General features: G+C 36.0%; 2 protein-coding genes across 5 annotated transcripts in view; both read right to left on the reverse strand.

Moving 5' to 3' along the window:
* The window catches only part of LOC142343317 (uncharacterized), a 199,289-nt gene that overhangs the window by 78,190 nt on the left and 95,270 nt on the right, over positions 1–25,829 (reverse strand). The gene's annotated exons all lie outside the window — the stretch shown is intronic.
* The window catches only part of LOC142342525 (uncharacterized), a 50,892-nt gene that overhangs the window by 20,444 nt on the left and 4,619 nt on the right, over positions 1–25,829 (reverse strand). For both annotated transcript variants that reach the window (XM_075393872.1, XM_075393873.1), the window contains exons 2-3: positions 20,289–20,396; positions 19,283–19,920 (exon numbers count right to left, since the gene is read on the reverse strand). In XM_075393872.1, the coding sequence (XP_075249987.1) occupies positions 19,283–19,920; positions 20,289–20,396 (746 nt within the window). The remainder of the gene's footprint in view (positions 1–19,282; positions 19,921–20,288; positions 20,397–25,829) is intronic.

A 25,829-nucleotide genomic window follows, 5' to 3' on the forward strand; every position in this document is an offset into this window, starting at 1 on the left:
AAGTATTGAAGTAAATGCGGTGGTTAAAATGTGTTAACACCGGAGATCCAATACTAGGTTGACCATTTCTATAAACAACAATCTGGCCCAAATTAAATTTCTGGTAGTGAAAAGGATTAGTGCGATTAGTTCCGCGGTATGCTTGATTTGTTGCCATTGCAATTATCATACGTCGTACAGGTTCCTTCGATGAAATATCCTCATGGCTCCAATTTCTTATTCCAATTGTAGCTAAAAAAGTTCGTGCTAATACGTCTGTATAATGAAACACGGCAGGCGTTTTTAGTAGAGTTTTCTCAATTGCCGTCAATACATGATCCGCTACTGTAATTTTTCTAACATAGAGATTAGCTTCAATTACTTTAACTTTGTAAGGTTTATTTGACTCTGATTTACAGCAAATTCATTTGTAGACCTTCTAAATGAAATTCTCAGATTAACACCACTATGTAGGTGTTTATCACAAGTTAAAATATCACTAGTTGGCTTTCCAATAAAATAGTTTTCATAGGAATTAACAATAAGAGCTTTTCTGGCCGCGACGTCGTCCGCGCGACCATCGGTCGCATCAATTTTAGCTGGCTCATCATCGTAATAATATCCCTCGCAAACTAGCTAAAGGTTTTTTGCAGTTTTTCCTGAAGACAACTCCGTTTCAATGAATACTTTTTGCGCATAGTTTCCGTTTGCTTTTAGAAATTTTAACACCATTAGCAGATACAGTGCATTCTGAAAATAAAGAATATAATGCGTTGTTGCTTAAGTATGGCGCGTCTGTATTTGTTGCATCAGTTCCCGTCCTTAAATTGCCGTCATTGTTCCAGAAGATTTTGCATTTAACTTCAAGGAGAATTTTTCGTAAATCTATGAAATTATTCCGATCACCCAAAACTTCAAACTCAAGCATTGGACCGTCCGGAGAATATGATGGTCCGACTTTTTGAGTAAAAGCATTGTCAAAGGTAATAAGCAGAGGCTGTTTTTCAAACAAATCAAGTGTGTTGTGTGTTGCTTCAGCGGGCAGTAAATTAGTAATCATTTTGAACTTAAGAAATGAAATTTGACCGACTTCTCGTCAAAGGCTTCTTCTTACGACTGAAATCTTTTGGCTTTTCACCGTTGGTTTTCAACTTACGCATTTGTCCTGATTTTGACCCGCCCACTTGTTTTCTTACAGTTTTTTGAATAGTAGACTTTATTGCTTGTTTTGGAGACTTTTTCTTTGTATCTACATCTACCAGCGCAGGAGCTGCTTGAACAATTAATTCACGTCCAATCTTTTTGGCTACAGGCCAAAGAAACTTTCTTTTAATCGGTAATGCGGCTCTGCCAATACCTGCTGCTAAAGCCCCAAAACCACTTCCTCGTTAGCGATAGTGTCCAAAAGTATGGTGACACTGATTGCTGTTGACAGTAGGCTTCCATTTAGTCGAACTTTATAAAATTTAAAGTCAAAATAACTTTTCCTGTTCCAGCGAAGGGAACTAATTGTCCAGTTTCTGTCCGCAATTGAATTTCAATTGACTGAAGATTTTTTGATAATAACTTTTTGTATTCCAAGTTGCTGAAAACAATTCTGCGTGTTGGCTCTATTTCGCAGGGGCTACCGTTTTTCAGGCGTTGTTTTGAATCAAGGACTCGAATAAGAGAAGCTGTAGTATAACCTACGTATTGATACTCATTTATGTTAACGTAAATGAAAAGCAGTTGCTTCCCTGCAGACAAATCAAAAGGATAATCACCAGCAAATGTTTTTTCTTCGTCACCTGCCATGGTCAGATTTCAAAAATTTTCCAAAATCTTGTATCCAATGTGATAACCAGACCCATCATGAATACCGCTGAAACCTATTTTACTCGGAATTTTGTTATCCGGAAAAGTAATTCCTTCGTTTTTACCGAAAAAGAGGAACAAAAGCCATTGATTTTTTAAAATTGATATTCAAAATGAGGCAATCCGGTTGCTGTTTTCAAGGATCTCAAAGGATGGTCACGATTTTCATAGGAACCAACTCCAATGATTGCTCGTTCTCCTAAGTATGGTCTGGAGACAGCACCAAATGGAATACTTTTCTCATAAAACTTAAGGCCTTCAGAAGAAATTATCTTCAAATCACTTTTGTTCACTTGATTTATTTTTGCCGGGAATATAATTTCACTTAGTGCAACTCGGCAATCCACCTCCAAAATAATTTCTTCGTTGAGTTAATTTTTGAAAGACAAGGTGTTTTGAGGAAAAATATTCATAGAGGCTGACGAAACTAAGTGAACCTTGAATTCATTCATGTTTTGTTATTTCACTACTATTGTCTCTAAATTTGACCAACTCTAATTCATAAAATTTTCCTTTGACTGGCTCCAGGGATGCGTTAATGAGGCCATAAGCAGGCGGATTTTTTGTAGGTATATCGTAAATCTCAAAAACTTCGTTGGTAAATGTTTGCTTGTATCCTTTTCTAAAAAGGAGATCCGCTCTTGATATTCGCACAAAGTCCCCAACGTAAAACTTTGGTCGACGAACTAGTTTTGCTGAAGCATTAAAAACTAATGATATCAAGAAAGGAACGTCTTTCTTTGTTTTTTATTTGGCGCAAATTTCGTTACCCTGTTCACTCTAGAGTTAATGGTTTGTACAAAGCTCTGCAATTGATTAAAATACGAGTATGTCCATTTGTCCTCTAAATACTTGTTTATCAAATTCTTGAGCAATCGTATATTTCTTTCCGCAAATGCCGATTTTTTCTCGCTAAAAGTTTTGTGAACTTCAATTTCTTTTTTTTTTGACAAAGGGTGCTAAAGAGTACCAGCATCTACCCACACTTTTTTAGGTTGCTTATTCTTAATCATTTTCTTAAACGCATCTGCTGTTGTGGCGTACTTTGAATTTAAGGGTTCGACTTGTAGATAACGTGAGAGACAGTCAACCGCAACCAACAAGTATTTTACATCTTTGTTCTCTTTTTGCTAATTTATCCACATAAGCCAAGTCTAGCGACCAAATCTCATATAGGTCGTAAGCAAGACCTTTCCGTGTTCGAAATCTTTTTATATATTTTTTATGCTTTGTGTGGGCATTTTGGCCTTCTAGAAACAGTTTCACTTTACTTGTTTTAAAATTTGTGCTCTTTTGTAGAATTTTTTGTGCTTCCGTATGCTGCGGGCGTACCTTTCGTATATTTTAACTCAAGCAATTTTTTCTCATTCGTCTAAAGACTCCCAGTCTTTCTCCTCTTGCTGAGTTCTGTCTTCCTTTGAGGTTTCGAAACCACTTCCGGCGTCTGAGGATTCCTCTGTAAGTAATTGGCCGGTTTCTTTGTGCTTGATTCTTTTTGGCGCAAAAGTTCTCTTTTTCTTTGTTTGTTTGGTAACTCTATGAGTTCTTTTCCGGATCGCAATTTTTAACATTACTGTTGATCACCAAGTCTTCTTTAATGTTTAAAGCATCTACGATCTAGAATTAATCTGGATTAATTATTTTTTTTAGTTGGTTGCTGCAAATCATACAGAAAAATGGGAACATTTATTCCTGTTGCTGTTCCGTCAACAATGAAATTTTAATTTTCGTCTAAATCAACTTTTTTTGATTCTTTAATGAGGTTAACTACTTTTTCTGTCCTGGTAAATTTTGCTGGCAATAGCATGCTGAGATTTCGAAGAATTTTGTCCGTATGTAATTTTGACAACTCAGTAGGATCAGTTGCTTCCCTTGTATCCAAAATTTCTTGGTTCTCTTTGTCAATGCTTTCATTTGGTCGCATACGGTTCAAAAAGGAAATTGAGCCCCTGTATGCTGAACTCTGGGATCAATTAGAATTTGTGAGGAATATGGTTGTTACTTCATAAACCGATTTTTGAGAATCAAATAAAATTCTTCAGCAGTTGACATCGCTTAACTCAAATAGACGAAACAAAATTTGAAATTGAGTTGAATCAGTTCTAAATCGGTTTTTGTTAGTAAAATTGCTCGTCGTTTAGCCGTTTATGAATTTTTCTTGAGAACGCCTTCAAATATGTGTCTGTAATTTTCTAAGTCTCTTACTTGCACTCTAACATGGCCCAGTAAAACATTGTAAGACATTCACACAAAACCAGTATAACATCACTATCACAACTACGCAAAAATTTCCTTTACTGTTTTGGCTGCAAATGCACCATTTGCTTCAGTATAGATAATTTTTTCTCTTTCATTGTTTAGGGGAGTTGTGTCTGCTTTATCAGATGGAAGATAGAAAACTGTCGGACCTGGCTCAGTAATATTTGAACAGTATCGTAAAAAAAATCAGAAGTTTTTGGATCAAGACCAATAAGCAAATGCCCAAAAGGTTCTTTCGTTGCCAATTGATAGCAATGTCCTGAAAATTTAGCAAAGTTAAACTGTTTGCCTAAAAATTTGACTCGAATGTCGCGAACTGATTTTAACAAAATGATGTGTGTTGTATTCAAGTCTATTGTACGAGACCACTTGCTCTGTTGATAAAGGTTGTGCTTTATATAAATAACATTAATTTTTTTGTGACGTGCTGCAGTTGCCAATTTAACAAATTCTTTGTCATTGTAAATTTCTTCGCATGAGTTCTCTATTATCAGAAGACAGTTTGCAAGGCTAATCAAAAGTTCCAAATTGGCGTACTTTTTAAACGTGACACCAAGTGTTTTCTCCATTTTGATGTATATCTTTTGCATTTCTCTATATAAAAATATAACATTGTTGAATTTTGGGTAAAGTGTGTTTCCATTCACTATTTTGAAAATTAACTCTGTTTTGCCACAACCTGAAGGCCCTACAACGGCCATGAAGACCCTATCTTTCGTAGATATAATCTTATTCATAGTCTTGGATTTGGTAAAATGTATCCAACTGAACTTGACAATATTGATATCCAAACTGATGTTTCTTCACAATTTGGTTTTAGAACGGTTAATTTAACAATGCAAAGTGATATTAGCAGTAAATTAACAAACATTTGAACGAAAAACAACAACTTATGACCATGGCAACGTTGTTTGATTACAAAATTTCCATGAAGATGTGCTGCTACTTTCTTTTTTGAAAAAACTTTCTTCTACAACAGCGTCAACTTGATCAACTGTTACTACCTCCAACTTGAGACAAAATAAATTTTTTGAAGGTATTGAGAAAAAAAAATCACTCTACATAAAACAATTCATAGCAATTGAACTCAGGTAGAAAGTCTTTCATATGAATCAAAACGTACTCAGAGAGTCTCTCAGTCTTGTCATAATGAACAACTTTGTGCACCCTTTCTTCCTTCACCAAGTCTTGAATCTCTTTTGGCACTAAAGAATCGTCAATTTCTTCACCAACCGGGTGCTTCGACATCAGTAACAGTCTGGGAGGACAGACTCTTGGTTGAGTTGTTGACATTTTGCTTTCTCCGCTGAAGAATAGGTTCAATATAATATACTAAATGAGTAAATGTGCGAATTTCGTCCTCAGTCAGCAACAATTTAACTTTTCTCTGTAAAAACTGGTTTCCGGTTATTATGGTGTCCTCTTTGGAAATTGAAAGACTCAGATTCCCGTCCCCCGTAATCAAGGCGCAGATTGTTGAACTCGGTGACAAGGGTGCTTCCACTTTCTTCAATTCCTCTCTCATTTGTTAACCAGTTGAAATAGAAAATGGCTTTTTCTTTTGCACAATGTTTGTTGAAAAAATTTTTGCCCTTTGAATGATTTTGACAATTTTGTAAAAAATAGTTCATAGATATCGAAGGACACGAGAGTAAATTTATATCAATAATAGAGCACTCAAGCAAATGTGACAAAAAGTTTACTTTTTCTTCTCCCTTAGCGTAGATTATTGCACCAGGATTCCGCAAGTGAACGCTTTGAATTATTTGTGTAAGATAAATATAGGGATATTTGCCTATGTCCCAATCAATACCGTGCAAATTTCAACGCAACCAACTGAAAGATTGCTTTTTTTCAGTTGTTAATTCACTATAACTTGTTGGTGGTAAAAATGACGCACAGTCAAAGTAGTCATCAGTACAATTTTCAAACTCTTTAACAAAAAAATTTTCTTTTCTGTAACGAAATTCTTCAACGTCTAACACAACCGTTTTGCTGCTCAGCATTCCAATAAGTGAAAAATTGACGGATGAAAAATTTTTATATGAAAGCAAAATAATATTCCCGACAAATGCCCGCTTAAACAATTGCTGCTTTTCCACGGAAGCATATAAGAATAACCAGGTCCTTGGTTATATAGTTCGTATAAGAAACCACCTGCGTTGTGAAAAATAGCGTGCAAACGTAAAATTATTGATACTTTTATATACTTGTCGAGAGATGAATTGTCAATGCCAATTAGACCTCCATATGGACGCAACTTTAGAGCAATATCGTGATCAAAGCAGTCCAACTCACTAAAGTATTCACTTGCTGCCGGGAAATAGTTTGATCTTACTGATTTTTCAGGATAACATGTAGAAATGGATAAGTATTTCACGTGAACGTTTTCAAACAGTTTCTACAAACAACTGGTTGATCAAAACGCATGCCAAGTCTTTTTTTTCACTTACAAAACTGCAACCCTACAAAATTTTTAATGCTTTTTTCTGAAGAGCCTAAACCATTTATTTTTAACAATCTTTAAACAACGAGTGAATAAGATTGTGTCATTCTAATAACAGCGACAGACTAACTTATCTAGTTTTTATTTTTATAATTTTAACCACTTAGAACCAATAACCGCAAAGCTAACTGCATGTTGTTTTTGTTTGTTCACGAACTCTCCCATTAGTTATGATAGGACTTAAAACAACGCATTGTTGCATTGTCTGTAGTCACTCTGTTTTCGCCTTACTAGACATAAGGTTAAATTTCAAATTTTGCTGTTTTCTGATTGGCTAAGATAAAAATCAAATATATCCAACTATTATGCTCTACTTGACAAGTATTGTTTTGAGCTATTCTTAGAAGCAACACGCCTAAACAAGTAAGAAAAACAATCCATTACATGTAATCATTTCTTTCAATTCTTGCATACTGTTTGGTTGCTCACAAAATTCAAATCTTTGCTCCACAACAAGTTTAAATTGTTTGCAAAATCTTTTCACAGTCTTTCCTCATTTCTTTTTCTCTTTCTTTACTATTGCTAACAGTCTAATTATACTCAAAACGTGACTTCAAAAGACTATTATAGCACAGTTGATATAGATTGATACTCAATTCTTAAGTTTTAGAACAAATTGTTTTATCTTTTGATTATATGAAAAAGCTGACCAAAAGTTTTCACGACCTGATAAACTACCACAACAATTCATTAACCGCAAAATTGTCTTCAAAGTTTGAACATGTCTCCGGTGGCAATTTTTTTGAAAGAAGAGGCCAATCTCGATTTGAGAACAACAGCATATGAAACTTACAAAAAAGAGAAAGTCGTTATTGTTAAACAAGAGTTGCGGGACAAAGAGTGGATTACAATTAACCACATGGCACTACCAATTGTGGTTTTTGACTATATCCAATCATTCAGATTTGAAAAAGCGCTGACGAAAGGAGCACAGTACACGATCGATCATGTTACTGGCTACGTAAGAGAATTTGTGTTCAATCCAGAGACGATAGATGAAAATGTTAGGAAAGTTCTTTATGACTATGATATCAAAGAGATTCCTCTATACGAAAATCAGGAAGGCTATTGGAGTCACCTAGAAATTTTTGATAGTTTGTGGAGGATTCTAACCAGCCCCAAAAGTCCAGACAATAGAACTCGGTCAAATTCTCCACTACCAGAATCAACGCCAACTCCCTCAGCTCCCGAGGCAGCTGAAGTTTCCAAAAATGCCAGCAGCAGTCTTGAGACACCACCAGTGAGCCTTTGCTTTGCTCCAAAGAAACGAAAACTTGATATCAACTTCGAAAAGTCAATTAAAGACATTTTTTCTTTTGTTTCTGAGATCTTCTAGCGTGAAAACTATTTTGTTAGTATCGTTTGTTCCGTGTTATATAAACTAACATTTCTTTCCATTTTTCGTCTTAAGACACATTGTTCCACTTGAAATTGAATTTTTGCTTTCACTGCACTTTTAATTTAACACAGTAAACAGAACACATTCTATTGAGCATGCGATATCGTGATACAAATCAAAGTAATGTTGAGACGACGACATACTACTTTCTTTTTAAACACAAACTCAAACTTGTGACAACACCTTGTCTTTGATAAAACAACACGTGTTCAAACATGTGCAGGATGGTAATAAAACCTAAACTCGACTGACCAATCAAAGAAGCTGAGACGATCACACTGAATTGCTTATGGTAATAAAAGAGACCACACCTTGTCTTTGATAATAAATCAACACTTGTTCAAACATTTGCAAGACGGTAATAAAGCTTTAACTCGACTGACCAATCAAAGAAGCTGAGATGACCACACTGAGTTGCTTATGGAAATGAAAGACACATGTTGGATCATGTAGCAGACATAATAATTCCTAAAACTCCAACCAATCAAAAACGCCGAGAGCATAACTTGCGAAACAAAAAATCAGAAACATGTTCTGTCATATGCACAAGTTTAAAATTAATCTTCACTCTGCTTTCAATAAATTAGAGGTCGGCAAAACAAGTCCAGATTGGATAAAAATAGATGAGCATTATAGAAATACAGCTAGAGTTATTGTAAGTGCCATGAAACTATCAGGAGAAAAAAAACAGAACAAAAAAAACTGTTTATTAAAGTAAAGAAAAAAAAGAATCTCCTTCACAAAATAAGAGAAGTTAGTTTTCTTAAGTATATAAGTGAAATAGACTGCTCATTCTATCATTTTGCCGAAATTACGCAGTGAGGTTCAGCCGGACATCAGTTTTTCCCGTTAAAATTTCGTCATTTTTTAAATTTTCCCCCAAGTTTTACACTATATTACGTGATCTCATTTGCATTATCCCTCAAACACCTTATGTTACATAATTTACCGGTCTGCACTAGCTTTCATTCACAATGCAAAACAATTTGTGCATAATGGAATTGATTTTTGTTGAAGTACTTTGCATAGAATTGTCCAAAAACAACAAAATTACACATTTTTTTTCTCGATTTCTAACTCTCCCAAAGTAGTCATCAGTACAATTTTCAAACTCTTTAACAAAAAAATTTTCTTTTCTGTAACGAAATTCTTCAACGTCTAACACAACCGTTTTGCTGCTCAGCATTCCAATAAGTGAAAAATTGACGAATGAAAAATCTTTATATGAAAGCAAAATAATATTCCCGACAAATGCCCGCTTAAACAATTGCTGCTTTTCCACGGAAGCATATAAGAATAACCAGGTCCTTGGTTATATAGTTCGTATAAGAAACCACCTGCGTTGGAAAAATAGCGTGCAAACGTAAAATTATTGATACTTTTATATACTTGTCGAGAGATGAATTGTCAATGCCAATTAGACCTCCATATGGACGCAACTTTAGAGCAATATCGTGATCAAAGCAGTCCAACTCACTAAAGTATTCACTTGCTGCCGGGAAATAGTTTGATCTTACTGATTTTTCAGGATAACATGTAGAAATGGATAAGTATTTCACGTGAACGTTTTCAAACAGTTTCTACAAACAACTGGTTGATCAAAACGCATGCCAAGTCTTTTTTTTCAATTACCAAACTGCAACCCTACAAAATTTTTAATGCTTTTTTCTGAAGAGTCTAAACCATTTATTTTTAACAATCTTTAAACAACGAGTGAATAAGATTGTGTCATTCTAATAACAGCGACAGACTAACTTATCTAGTTTTTATTTTTATAATTTTAACCACTTAGAACCAATAACCGCAAAGCTAACTGCATGTTGTTTTTGTTTGTTCACGAACTCTCCCATTAGTTATGATAGGACTTAAAACAACGCATTGTTGCACTGTCTGTAGTCACTCTGTTTTCGCCTTACTAGACATAAGGTTAAATTTCAAATTTTGCTGTTTTCTGATTGGCTAAGATAAAAATCAAATATATCCAACTATTATGCTCTACTTGACAAGTATTGTTTTGAGCTATTCTTAGAAGCAACACGCCTAAACAAGTAAGAAAAACAATCCATTACATGTAATCATTTCTTTCAATTCTTGCATACTGTTTGGTTGCTCACAAAATTCAAATCTTTGCTCCACAACAAGTTTAAATTGTTTGCAAAATCTTTTCACAGTCTTTCCTCATTTCTTTTTCTCTTTCTTTACTATTGCTAACAGTCTAATTATACTCAAAACGTGACTTCAAAAGACTATTATAGCACAGTTGATATAGATTGATACTCAATTCTTAAGTTTTAGAACAAATTGTTTTATCTTTTGATTATATGAAAAAGCTGACCAAAAGTTTTCACGACCTGATAAACTACCACAACAATTCATTAACCGCAAAATTGTCTTCAAAGTTTGAACATGTCTCCGGTGGCAATTTTTTTGAAAGAAGAGGCCAATCTCGATTTGAGAACAACAGCATATGAAACTTACAAAAAAGAGAAAGTCGTTATTGTTAAATTCTCCACTACCAGACTCAACGCCAACTCCCTCAGCTCCCGAGGCAGCTGAAGTTTCCAAAAATTCCAGCAGCAGTCTTGAGACACCACCAGTGAGCCTTTGCTTTGCTCCAAAGAAACGAAAACTTGATATCAACTTCGAAAAGTCAATTAAAGACATTTTTTCTTTTGTTTCTGAGATCTTCTAGCGTGAAAACTATTTTGTTAGTATCGTTTGTTCCGTGTTATATAAACTAACATTTCTTTCCATTTTTCGTCTTAAGACACATTGTTCCACTTGAAATTGAATTTTTGCTTTCACTGCACTTTTAATTTAACACAGTAAACAGAACACATTCTATTGAGCATGCGATATCGTGATACAAATCAAAGTAATGTTGAGACGACGACATACTACTTTCTTTTTAAACACAAACTCAAACTTGTGACAACACCTTGTCTTTGATAAAACAACACGTGTTCAAACATGTGCAGGATGGTAATAAAACCTAAACTCGACTGACCAATCAAAGAAGCTGAGACGATCACACTGAATTGCTTATGGTAATAAAAGAGACCACACCTTGTCTTTGATAATAAATCAACACGTGTTCAAACATTTGCAAGACGGTAATAAAGCTTTAACACGACTGACCAATCAGAGAAGCTGAGATGACCACACTGAGTTGCTTATGGAAATGAAACACACATGTTGGATCATGTAGCAGACATAATAATTCCTAAAACTCGGCCAACCAATCAAAAACGCCGAGAGCATAACTTGCGAAACAAAAAATCAGAAACATGTTTTGTCATATGCACCAGTTTAAAATTAATCATCAGTCTGCTTTCAATAAATTAGAGGTCGGCAAAACAAGTCCAGATTGGATAAAAATAGATGAGCATTATAGAAATACAGCTAGAGTTATTGTAAGTGCCATGAAACTATCAGGAGAAAAAAAACAGAACAAAAAAAACTGTTTATTAAAGTAAAGAAAAAAAAGAATCTCCTTCACAAAAAAAAGAAGTTAGTTTTCTTAAGTATATAAGGGAAATAGACTGCTCATTCTATCATTTTGCCGAAATTACGCAGTGAGGTTCAGCCGGACATCAGTTTTTCCCGTTAAAATATCGTCATTTTTTAAATTTTCCCCCAAGTTTTACACTATATTACGTGATCTCATTTGCATTATCCCTCAAACACCTTATGTTACATAATTTACCGGTCTGCACTAGCTTTCATTCACAATGCAAAACAATTTGTGCATAATGGAACTGATTTTTGTTGAAGTACTTTGCATAGAATTGTCCAAAAACAACAAAATTACACATTTTTTTTCTCGATTTCTAACTCTCCCATCATTTAAACGTGGTAGATGAATTGTTTTACGCACACTTTCAAGCACTTTTTCAGTACTTTTTCGGAACATTTCACATAGGTGAGCATTTATTTTGTCCATTTCAGACGTATATTTCTTCCTTATTCTCTGCAAAGTTGCATTCTTTTCACCTCTGACGCTGCAAATTTCATACCAGAGACAACAATTCTCAATTTGGAGCCCTGACACCGAAGTTTTATTGGTTTTTCCTAATCTGCCCACACTCACCAATCTGGGATAACATATGGTCAATAAAACTATCAAATTAAAACAGATGTTGGATCAAAACCACCAAAACTGGACTCCATTTTGCTTTAAATGTTGATATATTACATAAAACTTATCAAGAGATTGAAATAAAGAAAAGGTACGTCAGTTATATGTTTTTCAAAAACCCATGAATAGTCCTTTTGACTGAAAAGGGTTTAAGAGTTTTTAAAAATTAAATTTAACTTAATGGGCCCCAAGAAATTGCAAAATTTTCACAAGTTTTTCAATAATTCCAGAAAACGGTGAAATTTTAGCAAGTTTTTATCCCCGCTCAAAATAGCTGGAAATATCGTAAGTTTTTGCACACCGAACAAATTTGACGAAAATTTGAAAAGTTTTTCTCACCGCTCGAAATTGACAAAAAATTTACAAGTTTTTGTCCCCACAAGTTTGAGAAAATGTTACAAGTTTTTGTCCACGGCACAAATCGAGAAAATTTTTACAAGTTTTTGTCCCTCTGGCAAAATTGAGAGACACAATTTTTCGACCTCAAAAATGTATCTCACGGATCGTCACGGGGGGGGGACGTCCCCCCGTGACAAAGCGTGAATTTGGTCTTACTACTATTAACTTTCTTTGCGTCACTGTGAGCGAAGGGTTGTTTTGGAAAAAATCTAAAAGTATCAACAACGTGTCAAAATATAGGCTTCGGATTGGCTGAGAAATTGCCATCGTTATATTATGCGCCCATTTAACCTTGAATCAACATAGTTGAATGTTTTGACGGAAAATCTAATGCATTTGGCTATTCCCGGGGAAAGCGGGGAAGCCTCAGTGTTTCGTAAGACTATTTGAAACTATCGCAATACAAATTTTTGTATTCTGGTAACAGAATACAAATTTTTCCTATCGGCTCGGTGCAAATTCCAAGATTTTGCTGTATCCAAAAAAATTCCACGTCGTACCTTTGTTCATTAAAATTATTGTCTTCATTATTTAGCGCTGAGCCCCAATCGAAAATAAGGAGTTTATATTCCTCATCTCTGATTGGCTACTCTGAAAAGTCTAGATTTTGACACGTCGGTCAATATCACTTGCACCATTATCGTTTTTCGCGCGTATTATACGCCTAGAAACATTGAACAAATACAATGTAAAACCAATTAAATATAGTGATGATTTTCAACATGACGACGTTTCAAATAGACGACAATATTATTTAATCAAACAAAATTTTAATATGCGCTGACGGTTTGGTCCTAGTTGACGGGTTGATGAGCGCGAATTGCACACGTGGCTACTTAGCTGCAATTTGGCTCGTTGTTTGGCTCGTTAGCTCTAATCTTTCAAGCTCTGATAAAAAAAATGCGGCTTTTGAAACTATTCACCGGTCGACAATAATAATAATAATAATAAAGGCTTTAGGGATTCAGTCCCAGGGGTTTCATAAGTTCCCTGTTTGGTAATTACTGTCACAGATTCAGTTTGTTAAGGTCTCTGCAGTCCGAGCAGTTGCAGAAAATCCTCCAAGTGCAGACATTGTTGAAGTCATATTTTTGATCGAAGTACAATGAGTAAACATCAGAAAGCTTCCCCTTGATATTCGGTGTTTCGCACACATCTCCTGAGAGATACCGGCCGAATAAATTTGCGAGGTGGGCAGCCCTATACCAGAAATCCCTTTCTTGCTTTTGCAACTTGTAAACTTTGCATTTATACTGAGTGATTTGACCAGCTCTGGTAATTTGCTGTTCCCCAACGCTAACGTAGTTCCTCCATTCAACATCAATTTTGTTCTTAACGATGGATATAAAGGTTAATAGTACATGCAGCTCGTGATAAAGAGAGAGGGGTAGAAGATTCAGGATTTGCAAGCTGGTCTTGTAGTCATTGTCTTTTCTATTGAAAATCCATTTAACCGCTCTCTTCTGCACGTTTTCAATGATTCGCAGATCGGTTTTGCTAGCCTAGTTGAATAGGATAGCTCCATATGACACAATAGGTACTATGTAACTACGATAAATTGCTTTCTTGGTTTGCCAAGCTGTAGTGTTGAGCGTGCTTCTTTTGATCATGTAGAAACACTTGAGAGCTTTGGTGGTTCGCTTCTCTACATGACACATCCAGCTAAGAGATTCGGAGACCTGTATTCCAAAGTCTTTTTGCACTGCCGCTGTATTAAGAATATGCCCTCCCAGTGCAACTGACGCAGTCTCCTTGAAGGCAACAACGTTGCATTTTTTTAGATTCAGACTCATTTGGTTTTCTGAGCACCATTTCCAGAGTCTATGTCCATCTATTTGGAGAGTAACTGCATTTTGTGATATGATCTTAAAATCGTCTGCATATCCAAACGATTTTGACATTAGTTGACTGGGGAGATCGTTGATGAAAAGAATGAAGAAGAACGGTCCAAGTACTGAGCCCTGTGGAACTCCACTTGATGTTTCAAGATACCGGGAGTAGGAGTTCCCGATGCGGACCCATTGCGACCTGTTGCTCAGATAGCTTTCCAAGAGTGCTAATAGGGGTCCTCCAAAGCCCAGAATCAACAACTTCTCCAACAGCTTCTCATGACAGACTTTGTCGAAAGCCTTTTCGAAGTCCAAATACAGCGACAACAATGTCGGTTGGTTGATGTTTTCAAACACTTCGTTGAGATAACAGATCATTTGGGTTGTTGTTGATCTGCTTTTCCGAAATCCGTGCTGACCATCCGATAGTAGACTTTCAACACGGGGGTAGAGTTTCTCGAAAATAAGACGCTCTAACACTTTTGAAACACAATCGAGCAAGACAACACCACGGTAGTTTTTGACATTTTGTTTGTCACCATCTTTGAAGATAGGAACCACTTCGCCTCTTTTCCAGTGATCGGGAAAGGTTGACTTGTTAGATATGGTGTTGAAAAGCAATTTTAGCGACTTCGCAAGGCTTTTGGACAATGCCTTCAAAGGGAGATTTCCTAAGCCATCCATCCCTTTGGCCTTGCCTGGTTTCAGTTTTTCCAGAACTGCACATATCTCTGACTCTTCGAAGTGAATGCTTTGAAGAGCGGGCAAGGAAGTGAGAGGTTTTCTTTTGTAGTCAGATTTGGTAAAAACTGTTTGGAAGAAAGTGTTAAACAGTTCCGCTTTCTCTTGATCTGTTGATGCGGAAAGGTCGTCCAGGTGTAAGACACTTGGTATCGAAGGCGGCTTCTTGATGCTTTTAAGGTACTTTTGGATCTCCGAAAAAGCGCCGTGCTCGAATACTGACTTTTCAAACTGTAATTGATCACAATTCAAGCTTTTATCGAGTTGATTTGAGATATCTCGCAGCTTGGCTCTCATTTTCGGGTTCTCTTGTGAGCACCTGCGAAGCCTTTGTTTGATTTTCATTAGGTGGGAGCTTTGGCTGGATACCCAAGGAGGCAGGCTAATTCTATGTTTCGTTTTCTTAGGCACGAACTTTTCAAACGCTTGATAAAGCCAGTCATACCAAAGATCCACCATTAGGTTCACATTGCTAAAGCAATAAGGCGCAAAAGGGTTTGTAGCTAGTTACTTCTCTAAACCCTGCCAGTCGCCTTGCTTTAGTGAAAACGCGGCAAAATCTCGCTTTTTATTCAGAGTTTTGACAGCTGAGCTAACCGAAGAACCGGACTCGAGCGATATGAGAAAAGGATCGTGGTCTGAGCTGTGAGCCGATTTGACTTGATTCTCAACTGACACACTAAGAACTGGGTCAGGATTATTCGTCAAAAACACGTCTAATTGCCTTGTTTTCCCCAATATGAGTTGAGTAAAATTGTGTTCAAATAGATATTCAAGAACACTCATTTCTTTCTGATCGGAGGAGTACATTGTTCCCCAGGATGTTGACGAGAAATTGATGTCTCCTACTACAAATATTGCAGTGTACCCAATTCGAGGCGCTGTGAAATTCATATGGGCCACTAGTTCTATCAGCTGTGAACATGTGAGGGTATAAACACTATCTCCAGGGGCACTATAGATGCAACATAGAAGACAGTTGTAACTGCCCAGTTCAACTTTTATCATGACAACGTCTGGAAAGTTCAGTGGCAATTGCAGTCTCTGGTGACGAACTGAATGTTTTATAGCGATTAGAGCGCCTCCATGTTTTGAGGACCCAACAGGACCCAATGCAGTTAGTGAGCCAAGTTTCAGTGAGGCAAAGGATGTCGTAATCAAGCTTCAAGAGAAGGTTTGCAAAACTCAGGCGGCGACTGAAATCGAGGATGCTCCTAACAATGTATTGAAGGAGACGAATTACGCTTATCTTTGGGCTACTATCTAGTCAGCTGCAATCCGCTTGCAGTTGTAGGTTTTGCCAGTCATCACCGTTTTTCAGTTGGAGTTTGCCATCTTTCATTCTCAGACTTTTCCTGTCTACTCCTGAGTCGATTAATTCCTTACGCTTCTTTAAGAACTGGGACTCTAATTTCGCCTCATTTGGTGGTAACTCTCTGCTCAGAAAAACCTTCTCTTTGTACGTTTTCAGCTTTGCGACAGAGGAGAGGATAATTTGTTTGTCCCATTTGGTTGCAACTTTGAAGACAATTGTTCTCGCTCTGCCTGCTTGAAAAACTCCCATTCTTCTGATATCTGTTATTTCTGTGTTTATGTTAAGGTGCTGCAACATCAAGTTTACAGCTCGCTTATCATGCTCGTATCTCTGACGGGGGTTTTGTCTTCTGATTCTGGGATTCCTCGGAGCCTTATACCATCCAATTCGATGTTTTTTGGTGGTGGGTCCGCAACCTTGGGTTTAGGTGGTGGCTGCTGCGGCTTTTCCTGGGCGGAAACCTTAAGCTGCTCTACAGCTTTTTTGATTTCGCTTATCTCTGCTTGGATTGAACTTAAAGCTGATTCCTGTCGCTGATGTTTCTCTTTGTTCTCCGACAAGTTCAGAAGTTCTTCGTGACTATTCCTCTCTACACACCTATTGCACACATGCAGAACATTTTTTCCAAGTTCCTTGAGACCAGCTATTGCTGTTTATGAAAAACCCGTGCAACTTGTAGTCAGATGAAGAATGCAATCACACGCGACACAACGGAAGACTTCTTCACTTGAAGGAATGTCACTTTTGCATGTTTTGCATTTGCCTTGAGTTTCTGAGGCAGATTTTGGGCGCGTTTTATGCATTATGAATGATGTGAAAGGAATTGAGAATGGAATGAACTGGGAATGGAATGTACTTGTACTTGAGCCCTGGTACAAAAACTAGGTCTCAGCACAAAAAGACACAAGGGGAATGTTATGTACTTGAGCCCTGGTAGAAAAACTAGGTCTCAGCACAAAAAGACACAAGGGGAATGCTATGTACGTGAGCCCTTGTACAAAAACGAGGTCTCAAAACAAAAAGATACAAGTGGAGGTGCTATGTACTAGAGCCCTTGTACGGAAACGAGGTCTCAGTACAAAAAGACTAGGGGGAAACAAGCTTCGGGGCAAAAAGATATCAGATATTGAACTCAAGTTGAGAACGCATCATAAAGATAGAACTTGAAACTGAGAAGAAATAAACTTGCACACCAAACCCTCGTACTTAAACAAGGATTCAGATAGCAAAAATATTAATCAAAGAATAGTTCATCTTCAGATATGTCAGATAGTTCGGAGTCAGAAAAAGGCTCGTACATATCTTCGAGTTGCAATTGGTTTCGGTTTTGTTCCTTTAGTTTGTTCCGTCTAGCCTTTGATAGTCGAGGGGGTCTTTTCTTTTGGATAATCGATTTAGCACTTCCCTTATGTCTCTTCACAATAAAGAAAGTCTTCAGTTCTGTATTTGCTGGCTGATGTAGTCGAAAATATCTTCGTACAAACTTGGAATCTTTGGCTTTCTTTCGTGACAATATGTCTCGAATTATCGAGACCACTGGCAATTTCGTTTTCTTTAGTGTTTGAAATACGTCAGGAAGTTTTCTTCGTTGACAGTAAATGATAGATTTGATTCTGTTTGAAAACCGCGATAGCACTGATTCAAGTTGGTTCTCACTCAGTTGGGTGTATCCATTACTCTTGTGTTGAGATAGGGAGTTATTCACAACATCATGCCAAACCACTATACTTTCGTTGGGATACTTGTAGAGATAATATTGGGCGGTTTTCCGAAAGTTGTGTGCATTCAAGTTGAAGCTGAGGCCAGGTACTGTGATCACTGAACCATGAAGTCTCTTCTGTTGGTGTTTCTTCAGGGTTCTGATTGCACGATGCAATGAACTTGCTCCAAGAATCAACATAAAGGGACCACCACGGCTGTCCCTGGTTTCATCAAAAACTGAAAACACAAAAACTGAAATCTACAATATTTTCAAGTGGGTTTAAAAATTAGCTGATTTTCATAAAGTTTTTATTCTCTCAGAAATTCGGGAGGTAAAAAGTTCCTCGATTTCCCTTTCTGTGGAGATTGTAAGTTTTCAGTATTTCCTCTATAAAAACTTTGCTTTGCGAATTTTAAGTTTCCCGATATTTTTGGGGTCAGAGGCTTCTTTTTTGTTTCTTTTGAACCTCTTTTAACTTCGTTTCCATTAAGTTGACATTTTCTTTGGTATCCAATAATTTTAACAAACATCTATTTTAGCTATGATAAACATTGAGAATACATGCAATTGTCGTCCAGTTGAAATAAAATTCTTTGTATGCCATTTTATTTGTCGTCCTGTTGATTGGCCGCCTTCATATGGCGTTTGAAATTAATAATAATTTATTGTCGTTCCTGCGTACTCGCAGCTGAACAGCATTAGGCCTACAGTAGCCTGTTTTCAGCTGTTTTTTTACTATTCCCCACATTTCAGACTTTTCTTTTTATGAGCAGCATTGCTCTTTTTTTGGTGACTATGGCCACTTTTTTGCGTCTAAAACTTCCACGAGGTACCATCATTGCAGCCAACATTGGTCAGGCTATGGTCAACCTGAACCTATGGTTACGTTAGAGCTCATCCAAACGCAGACAGCTTCACGGAGGCAGGGGATTGAAATCACACACCTTACCTCTCGGCTATCACGCCACTAATAGCCGGTGAGATAAAAATTTTGCTTTAAACCGTTAAAATCCAAGACATAAATTAGTTGAACACGTTGCACGCACCTGTGCTAAAAATGTTACTGCCTGTAATAGCTAAAAGAACATAGAACATGTCTTGTTTTAGCCACACAATTTGCTAATAAAATAATTTGTCTGAAAGCAAAAAAGCATAACTTGCCTGATAGACATCTTCATTGGTAGCTGTAATTTGTTGAACAGAGTCAGCACGCTGCTTTGCTGCTAAGTTGATAGCGGCCGATTTTTTAAAGTTGTTCTTCTTATCAAACATCTTTGCATTTTTACCAGCTTCGCTTTCGAAAACAGGATCAATGTAAAGGCAGGCCTCCGTTGCTGGCTCAGGTTCCATGTAAGTTCCAGCCGGTCCTGCAAGGTAGCTTCTAGATCCCGTTTTTGTATCACGACCAGCAGGAGACCCAGCTCCTGGGTTTGGATCAGGATCAGGGTCCATGTAAGTTGCAGGTGTTTCTGTGCCAGGATCAGGATCCGAGGTGATTTTGGCTTCTGGTTTTGGATCAGGGCCAGTAAGAGATCCAGTTAATGGGTTTGGTTCAGGGTCAGGATCCATGTATGTTTCAGCTGCTGCTGTTCCAGCATCAGTGTCAATAGAAGTTTTAGATTCTGTTTTTGGATCACGAGTTGTGGAACTCACAGTTCTTGTTGTTTTTGAGTCAGAACCAGCATGTGTGACGTCAACTGAATTCGGTACATTGTCAACGGTACGCTCGTCTCCGTAATTGAGATCATTATACATACCTGGCTCTTCAATCTGGGTTGTATTAGTGCCGTCATTTGAGCCTGTTCAAGAAAAGAGTGTCATAAGCAACAGGTTCTTTTGCATTAGTCACACAAGAAGCCATGTAGCTTGTTTTTGAAGCCTGTTGATTTACAGCTACGGTTGATCGTCGGGCATGAAAAGATTTTATCCTGACTTTAACTGTGTCCTATTACCCCCCCCCCCCCCCCAGACATTATAGATCTTTTCATACGTCTAGACCTCGACCTGGGTCGATGCCGTTCAACTTGAAGTTTATACATCCGGCATCTTTTCCCATTCATAACATAGCTTGCTTTGCATTATTTCTAAGATGAACAACTCTGAATCGATAGAATAATAGTAATATAGAAGTAATATAGATAAAAATCTCTAGAGAAATAACGCTCACCTGATTGTCCGTTGGGAGTGTGCAGGTAATTTCCGTCTTTTAAAACATTGGGGACTGTGTTATAATTAGTTGACCCTTCTGTCATATCCAAGTAGTTGTATTCGCTCTCTGTTACAACACAATAACAAATACTTTTTTGTTCCGACCCCACTTGTGGGGTGAGGAGCTATATACTCGAATAGGTTTTTTTTGTTCAGACAATTTTGGCCAGTCGATATATTGATCGTAGAGAAATAAGACTGGTATCATTAAAAAGCTCGTCCAGAGTAGAACTCGAAACTAAAAAAAAGATTTTGTTTTGAATTTCGTTTCCTTCGAGGGGTTATCGAGGATTGAAGTTTTGTGTGAACACTGGATATTTGGAATGATTTTGTTCACTTTTGGTGTAATTTTTCTTCAAACTAATATTTTTTCTAGAAAAATTGTATATCAACATTACTTTTCATGCCACAAAACACATCAGTTTTGTGTTTATAATAAAAGAAAAGCAATAAATAGACTAGTTCTGGTCTCATAGGGAAGTTTTCTATCAAAAAATTCGAATTCTACTTGAGAGCTCTTTTTTTAGAAAACTTTTCAAATTTTTTTGTTTTCTTAAGTCACCTAGAGACTAGTCACTTTTCATATCGAGGTTCCGTTAATGAAAAAACTTATTTACAGTCTAATGAAGCCCAATTAACAAATATACTGTTTTCAAGGAACCGATCATGTCTTTTTTATTCGACTTTCAGTTTTTCGTAATTTTAAATGAAATTTTGATTTTCTTTTTGAGGTTTTACTAAATTTTTAGAGTCCTATTGCAACTCGTTGTCCAAATTGCAATAGGTTTTGTACTGAGCATTAAGTGAACCTATTTAGTGCTTTGAGTGCGCAGCTAATAGCTTTAAGACTTTGAAAATAAATTTTCCAAATTTTTTAACAGTAAACAATCATAAACTTATTTTCGTGAACTGTAAATCAGTTTCAGTAATGACAAAAACCCTTTCCTTAATGCAACCAAAATTAATCGGGGTAGCGGTTTTCTCCTCTAACCATTCTCTATATGGCTTCAATGCCTCAAGATTTCAAAAAAAAAGTTTTTGGATATTTTGGTATTTTTGGTTCCTTTTGAAATATTCAAAAGAACCTAATAAAAGATATCCTGATATTCAAAGAATTTTAGGATATCACTTTATCTTAAAATTGATTCCTCCCATTGGCTTAGAAAAACGCTCACTTGATCATAGAAAGAGTTTTCAAAGAGTAACTTAAACGTCTTTAAACCAAATTTATATCCTCCATCAAATTAAAAACTATTTTACGGACAAAAACAGTATGCAACAAATGTCTATGACCTGTAGCTCAACTGCGGACATAGAATAAAGCCTTTTTCTCATTTTTTAAAAAATTGAATAAGCGTCGTGACAAATTATTTCAGAGAGAAAAACAGCTCTCATATTTATGTTCACAGTAAACAACGGAACTCAAATAAACTCATATCAGAGTGTCCATACCGTCTGAAGTTACGCCGAGAGAAATGAGAAATGACTATAATAGCGAAAAGGCAATTTAAAAGAGTAGGTTAAAAATGGTCAATTATTATGCAGTGCATTGACCAAGATGTTAACGCCATATGTAGTATAAAATTGCATGAAGAAAAAAATGAATATGTCAAATAAAGTTTGTGCAATTATGAAACCGAATTAACTTAAATTGTAGGAAGGGAAATGTGAACTTCGAGTATTTTTTTAAAGAATTACTTGACTCATACCAACCTTGAGTTTTTCTTAACAGTACAGTGGTTTCTACGTATATAATAGCTTGAATTCAATTATGCAGAATCCAATAATAAAACCAATTTGTACCCTCACATTGAATTTTGAATTCTCAGATTTTTGTTTTTTTTTGTTGTGGGGACGGTTTCATCAAGCAGCGATCAGAAACGATAAAAAGTGTTATCATGGTTTGCCAAGATGTTGTCAGAAGCTGTCAAAAAAATTTCTTGGTTTATCTTGATAAGATCTTATTAAGATCTTATCAATACTTATCATGCAATGCTGATATTTCAATATCTTGACAAGACGTTTAATGTTTTGCATCTGATGTCAAGACGATGCATGTCTTATCAAGATGCATCAAGATTCAATTTACCGGGAAATGTTAATGGTTTCGGCAATGGTCTTGACCCTCACAAAATATCCACAAACAAATTTTTTATCATCCATCAAAATAAAATCTTTCATGAGCAAAAACTGTATGAAAGGAAACATCGATGACCTATAGCTTGGCTGCGGACAAGGAATGAAGCCTTTTAGTTTTTTCATTTTAAAATTCAAAAAGCGTCAAGAAAAATTATTTCAGACTGAAAAAAAACAGCGCTCTTAGTTATGTTGACAGTAACCAGCGGAACTCAAATAAGCTGATATCAGAGTTTCCGTAGAGTCCGACCTTACGTCGGCAGAATTGACCCAGGTGGCGGGAAACATAAATAGTTAATTATTATGCAGTGCAGTGAGCAAGATGTCAAGATATTGAAGCGATATGTACTATAATTGCATAAAGAAAATATCCAAATTAAATATTGCACAAATTAAATTTGTGCAATTATGAAACAGAAGTAAAAAATCCCTAGGAAGGCAAATTGATCTTCGTGCTATTCTCACAAGAAGTACATGATTTATTCAGATTTTGAATTCTTCTTAAAACTAAAGCGGATTCTAAGTTTAAACTAGCAAAAATTCAGTAATGCTGAATCATGAATCAAATGATAAACCCAATTTGATGAGCTTTGAGCAAATATTGGTGCTCATATTTAAGGTTCTGAAAATAAAGTGTAACAATGAACAGATGAGGTATTCAGAACAGTCACACGCAGTAACAGGCTACGAATAATCAACTAGTTTAAATTTTAGAGATTGAACCAAGTGCATACCTTTCGTAATATTGTAATAATTTCTTTCAGTAAATTTTTCTACAAGATTGGCGGAATTGTGAATGGGATTAGAGTTTCGTCCTAAATATCCGAGTTTTAGAAATTTCAACTTCTTAGAACTCAAGATCTAACACAGGAAAATGAATCACAGTCACTTGGTTGTTCATAAAGTTTTTTGTGCAAGATTCTGAGAATTTTCCAAGATTAAATCCATAGTCAATATGTTATGGCTATTTGTTACATTATTTAACAAAAACCTAATTAAATGAAGTAACATCAGTCCGGTGTGGATGTTTTTGTTCCGACCCCTCTTGAGAGGGGAGGAACTATTTACTCATATGGGTTTTTTTGTTCAGTCAAATTTGACCTATCGATATATTCATTGTAGAGCTGTGAGTGGTATCATTAACAATCCCGTCCAGCGTAGAATGTAGAATTAAAATTATTCTTTTTTGAATTCTGTTTTCTATAGCGAGTTATCTTGAATTAAATTTTTGTGAATATTAGACCAATTTGCGTTACTTTTATTCACATTTTCCGGATTCATTGCCTAAAAATTTGTCAATTTCTTTAAAATATGTAAAAATTGTTAACAATAGTACTGCTGATTTTATTTTTAAGACAAACAAGGCGGCTCGTTAATGTGCGTTCGCACATGATGTTCCGACCCGAGCTCATCTACATTTTTGACTAAAATGTCAACCAAATCAAGAGATAACAAAAATAGATGTTTGAGTTTAAAACAATCGTTACACATTCTATCTACTAATTGAATTACTAATGCCATGCTTCATTACAGCACCAACGTGACCTGACATTGAAGAGACTAGAAAAAAAATAGCACCAACAAAATTTTGTCGGCAAAAAATGAATATCTAAATTTAAAAGCACCTGGTAACAACGTCAAAATGCAGTCAGATAAAACCTTAACTACACAAGTTTACCTTTTACTAACTATACAGCAGATGAAAAGTTTTCTTAACGAGACTAGGTAACAAGCCGACAAAAAGAACGAACAGTGAGGCGAAACTTAAAATTTAATCAACATTTTTTGCACCAAGAAAATTCAAAAATCTTAAAAAACATTGGTTTTTAATAAAAAAATCCTTGATAAATTACTAAAAAGTCATTACAAAACCAAAAGCACCCGTCTGTGGTCAGACTATGCCATAGAAACAAACTAAAGAGAAACTCAAAAAATTACAAACGATTTGCGAAAACACAAACCTTTGCTACCATTAAAATCAATACCTATCATCTGAATATGTATTTTTAATTCAGTTGTTATTTCTGCTATTTCAGTTGAAGGATTTATACTGAAAAATTAATAAAGTTTACTTGGGCCACATTTAAAAACCATTGGGATCTGTTATTACGCGATTGTTCTGAAGGAAGAGAAAAAGAAACGCAAAAAATGGCCATTCAATAAACGTTCAGAAAAACGAAACAACAGTGGCACATAATATCAATATATATGTTATTTCTTGAAATACATGAAATTCGATGGGACATCTGATTGATGAATAGAAGTTAAATTTGACGAAAGGAACCTATTCGCTATATACTGAATGTTTCGAGCAACATCATTTATTCAGTCCTCAATTACAAGCCTATGAGATCTGTGAGCAATTTACGGCTACCTAAAGAACAAAAACAGCGAATTCAGGAAAAAAAATTGAGCGACAAAAGGGTCGAAGGCATTAAAAAAATGAACTTTTCACTAAACACTCTTCAATTTTGAATTAATTTTTCAGGAGCAATGGGAAAACCTTTTTTATCAATATAATTTCAAAAAATCAACAAATATAAACAAATACATTAGACGCACGAAAATTGCGGGAAAACACGTATTATCAACGCCATTAAATTCATTAGCCTTCAACGGAAGCCAGTATATACAATAAATGATGCCTCGAGGGGACAATAAGTTTTTTTGCCAATCGTATTTCATCAATAAGACCTTACAACAAGTTAATGACTATGAAAACAACAACAGAGAGAGGCAAAAACCACAAATTCAGTAGAAAAGTGCCTGAAGAAAATGTCGAAGCAACTCAAATCATAAGCTCTTCCCTGAAAACTTTATTTATGATCCGTTGAACTTCTTCCCTAAACCAATAGGGACTCTCAGCAGTAAGATGATGTGATAAGATTTCAAAAGGATCGAAAAACAAAATAAACCAGACAGAAAAACTAACCAGATTAATTTTGGCTATAGTAGAACGGAAATGGATTCTGTTAGAACCAACAATGACCAAGAGTATTCACGAAAAAAAATTAGGAATGGTTGAATTTCAAAAAAGTTTCGAAAAATTATTTTTAAACCCTTAACAGCCAGTAAACTCAATCTTTCATCGGAGCTCAATGACGATGCTCAGATATAACCCATAGGGAGGAAAATGATGTCTGTCATGCATAGATAGTTAAAAAGACATCACAATAAGTCTTATGACAGAAAACAATAACAAAAACAGCAAAAACTAAAATTCAGTAGAAAAATGCGAGAAGAAAGTGTCGAAGACAATTAAACCATTAGCTATTCTCTGAAAACTTTCTCTGTGATCCACTGAACGTCCTCTCTAAGCCAATTGGATTACAATAATCTTTGGATAATGTGATAAAGAGTTCAA

The sequence above is a fragment of the Convolutriloba macropyga genome, chromosome 7 (assembly GCF_964194025.1).
Source record: "Convolutriloba macropyga chromosome 7, txConMacr16.3, whole genome shotgun sequence".
NCBI classification, from domain to species: Eukaryota; Metazoa; Xenacoelomorpha; order Acoela; family Convolutidae; genus Convolutriloba; species Convolutriloba macropyga.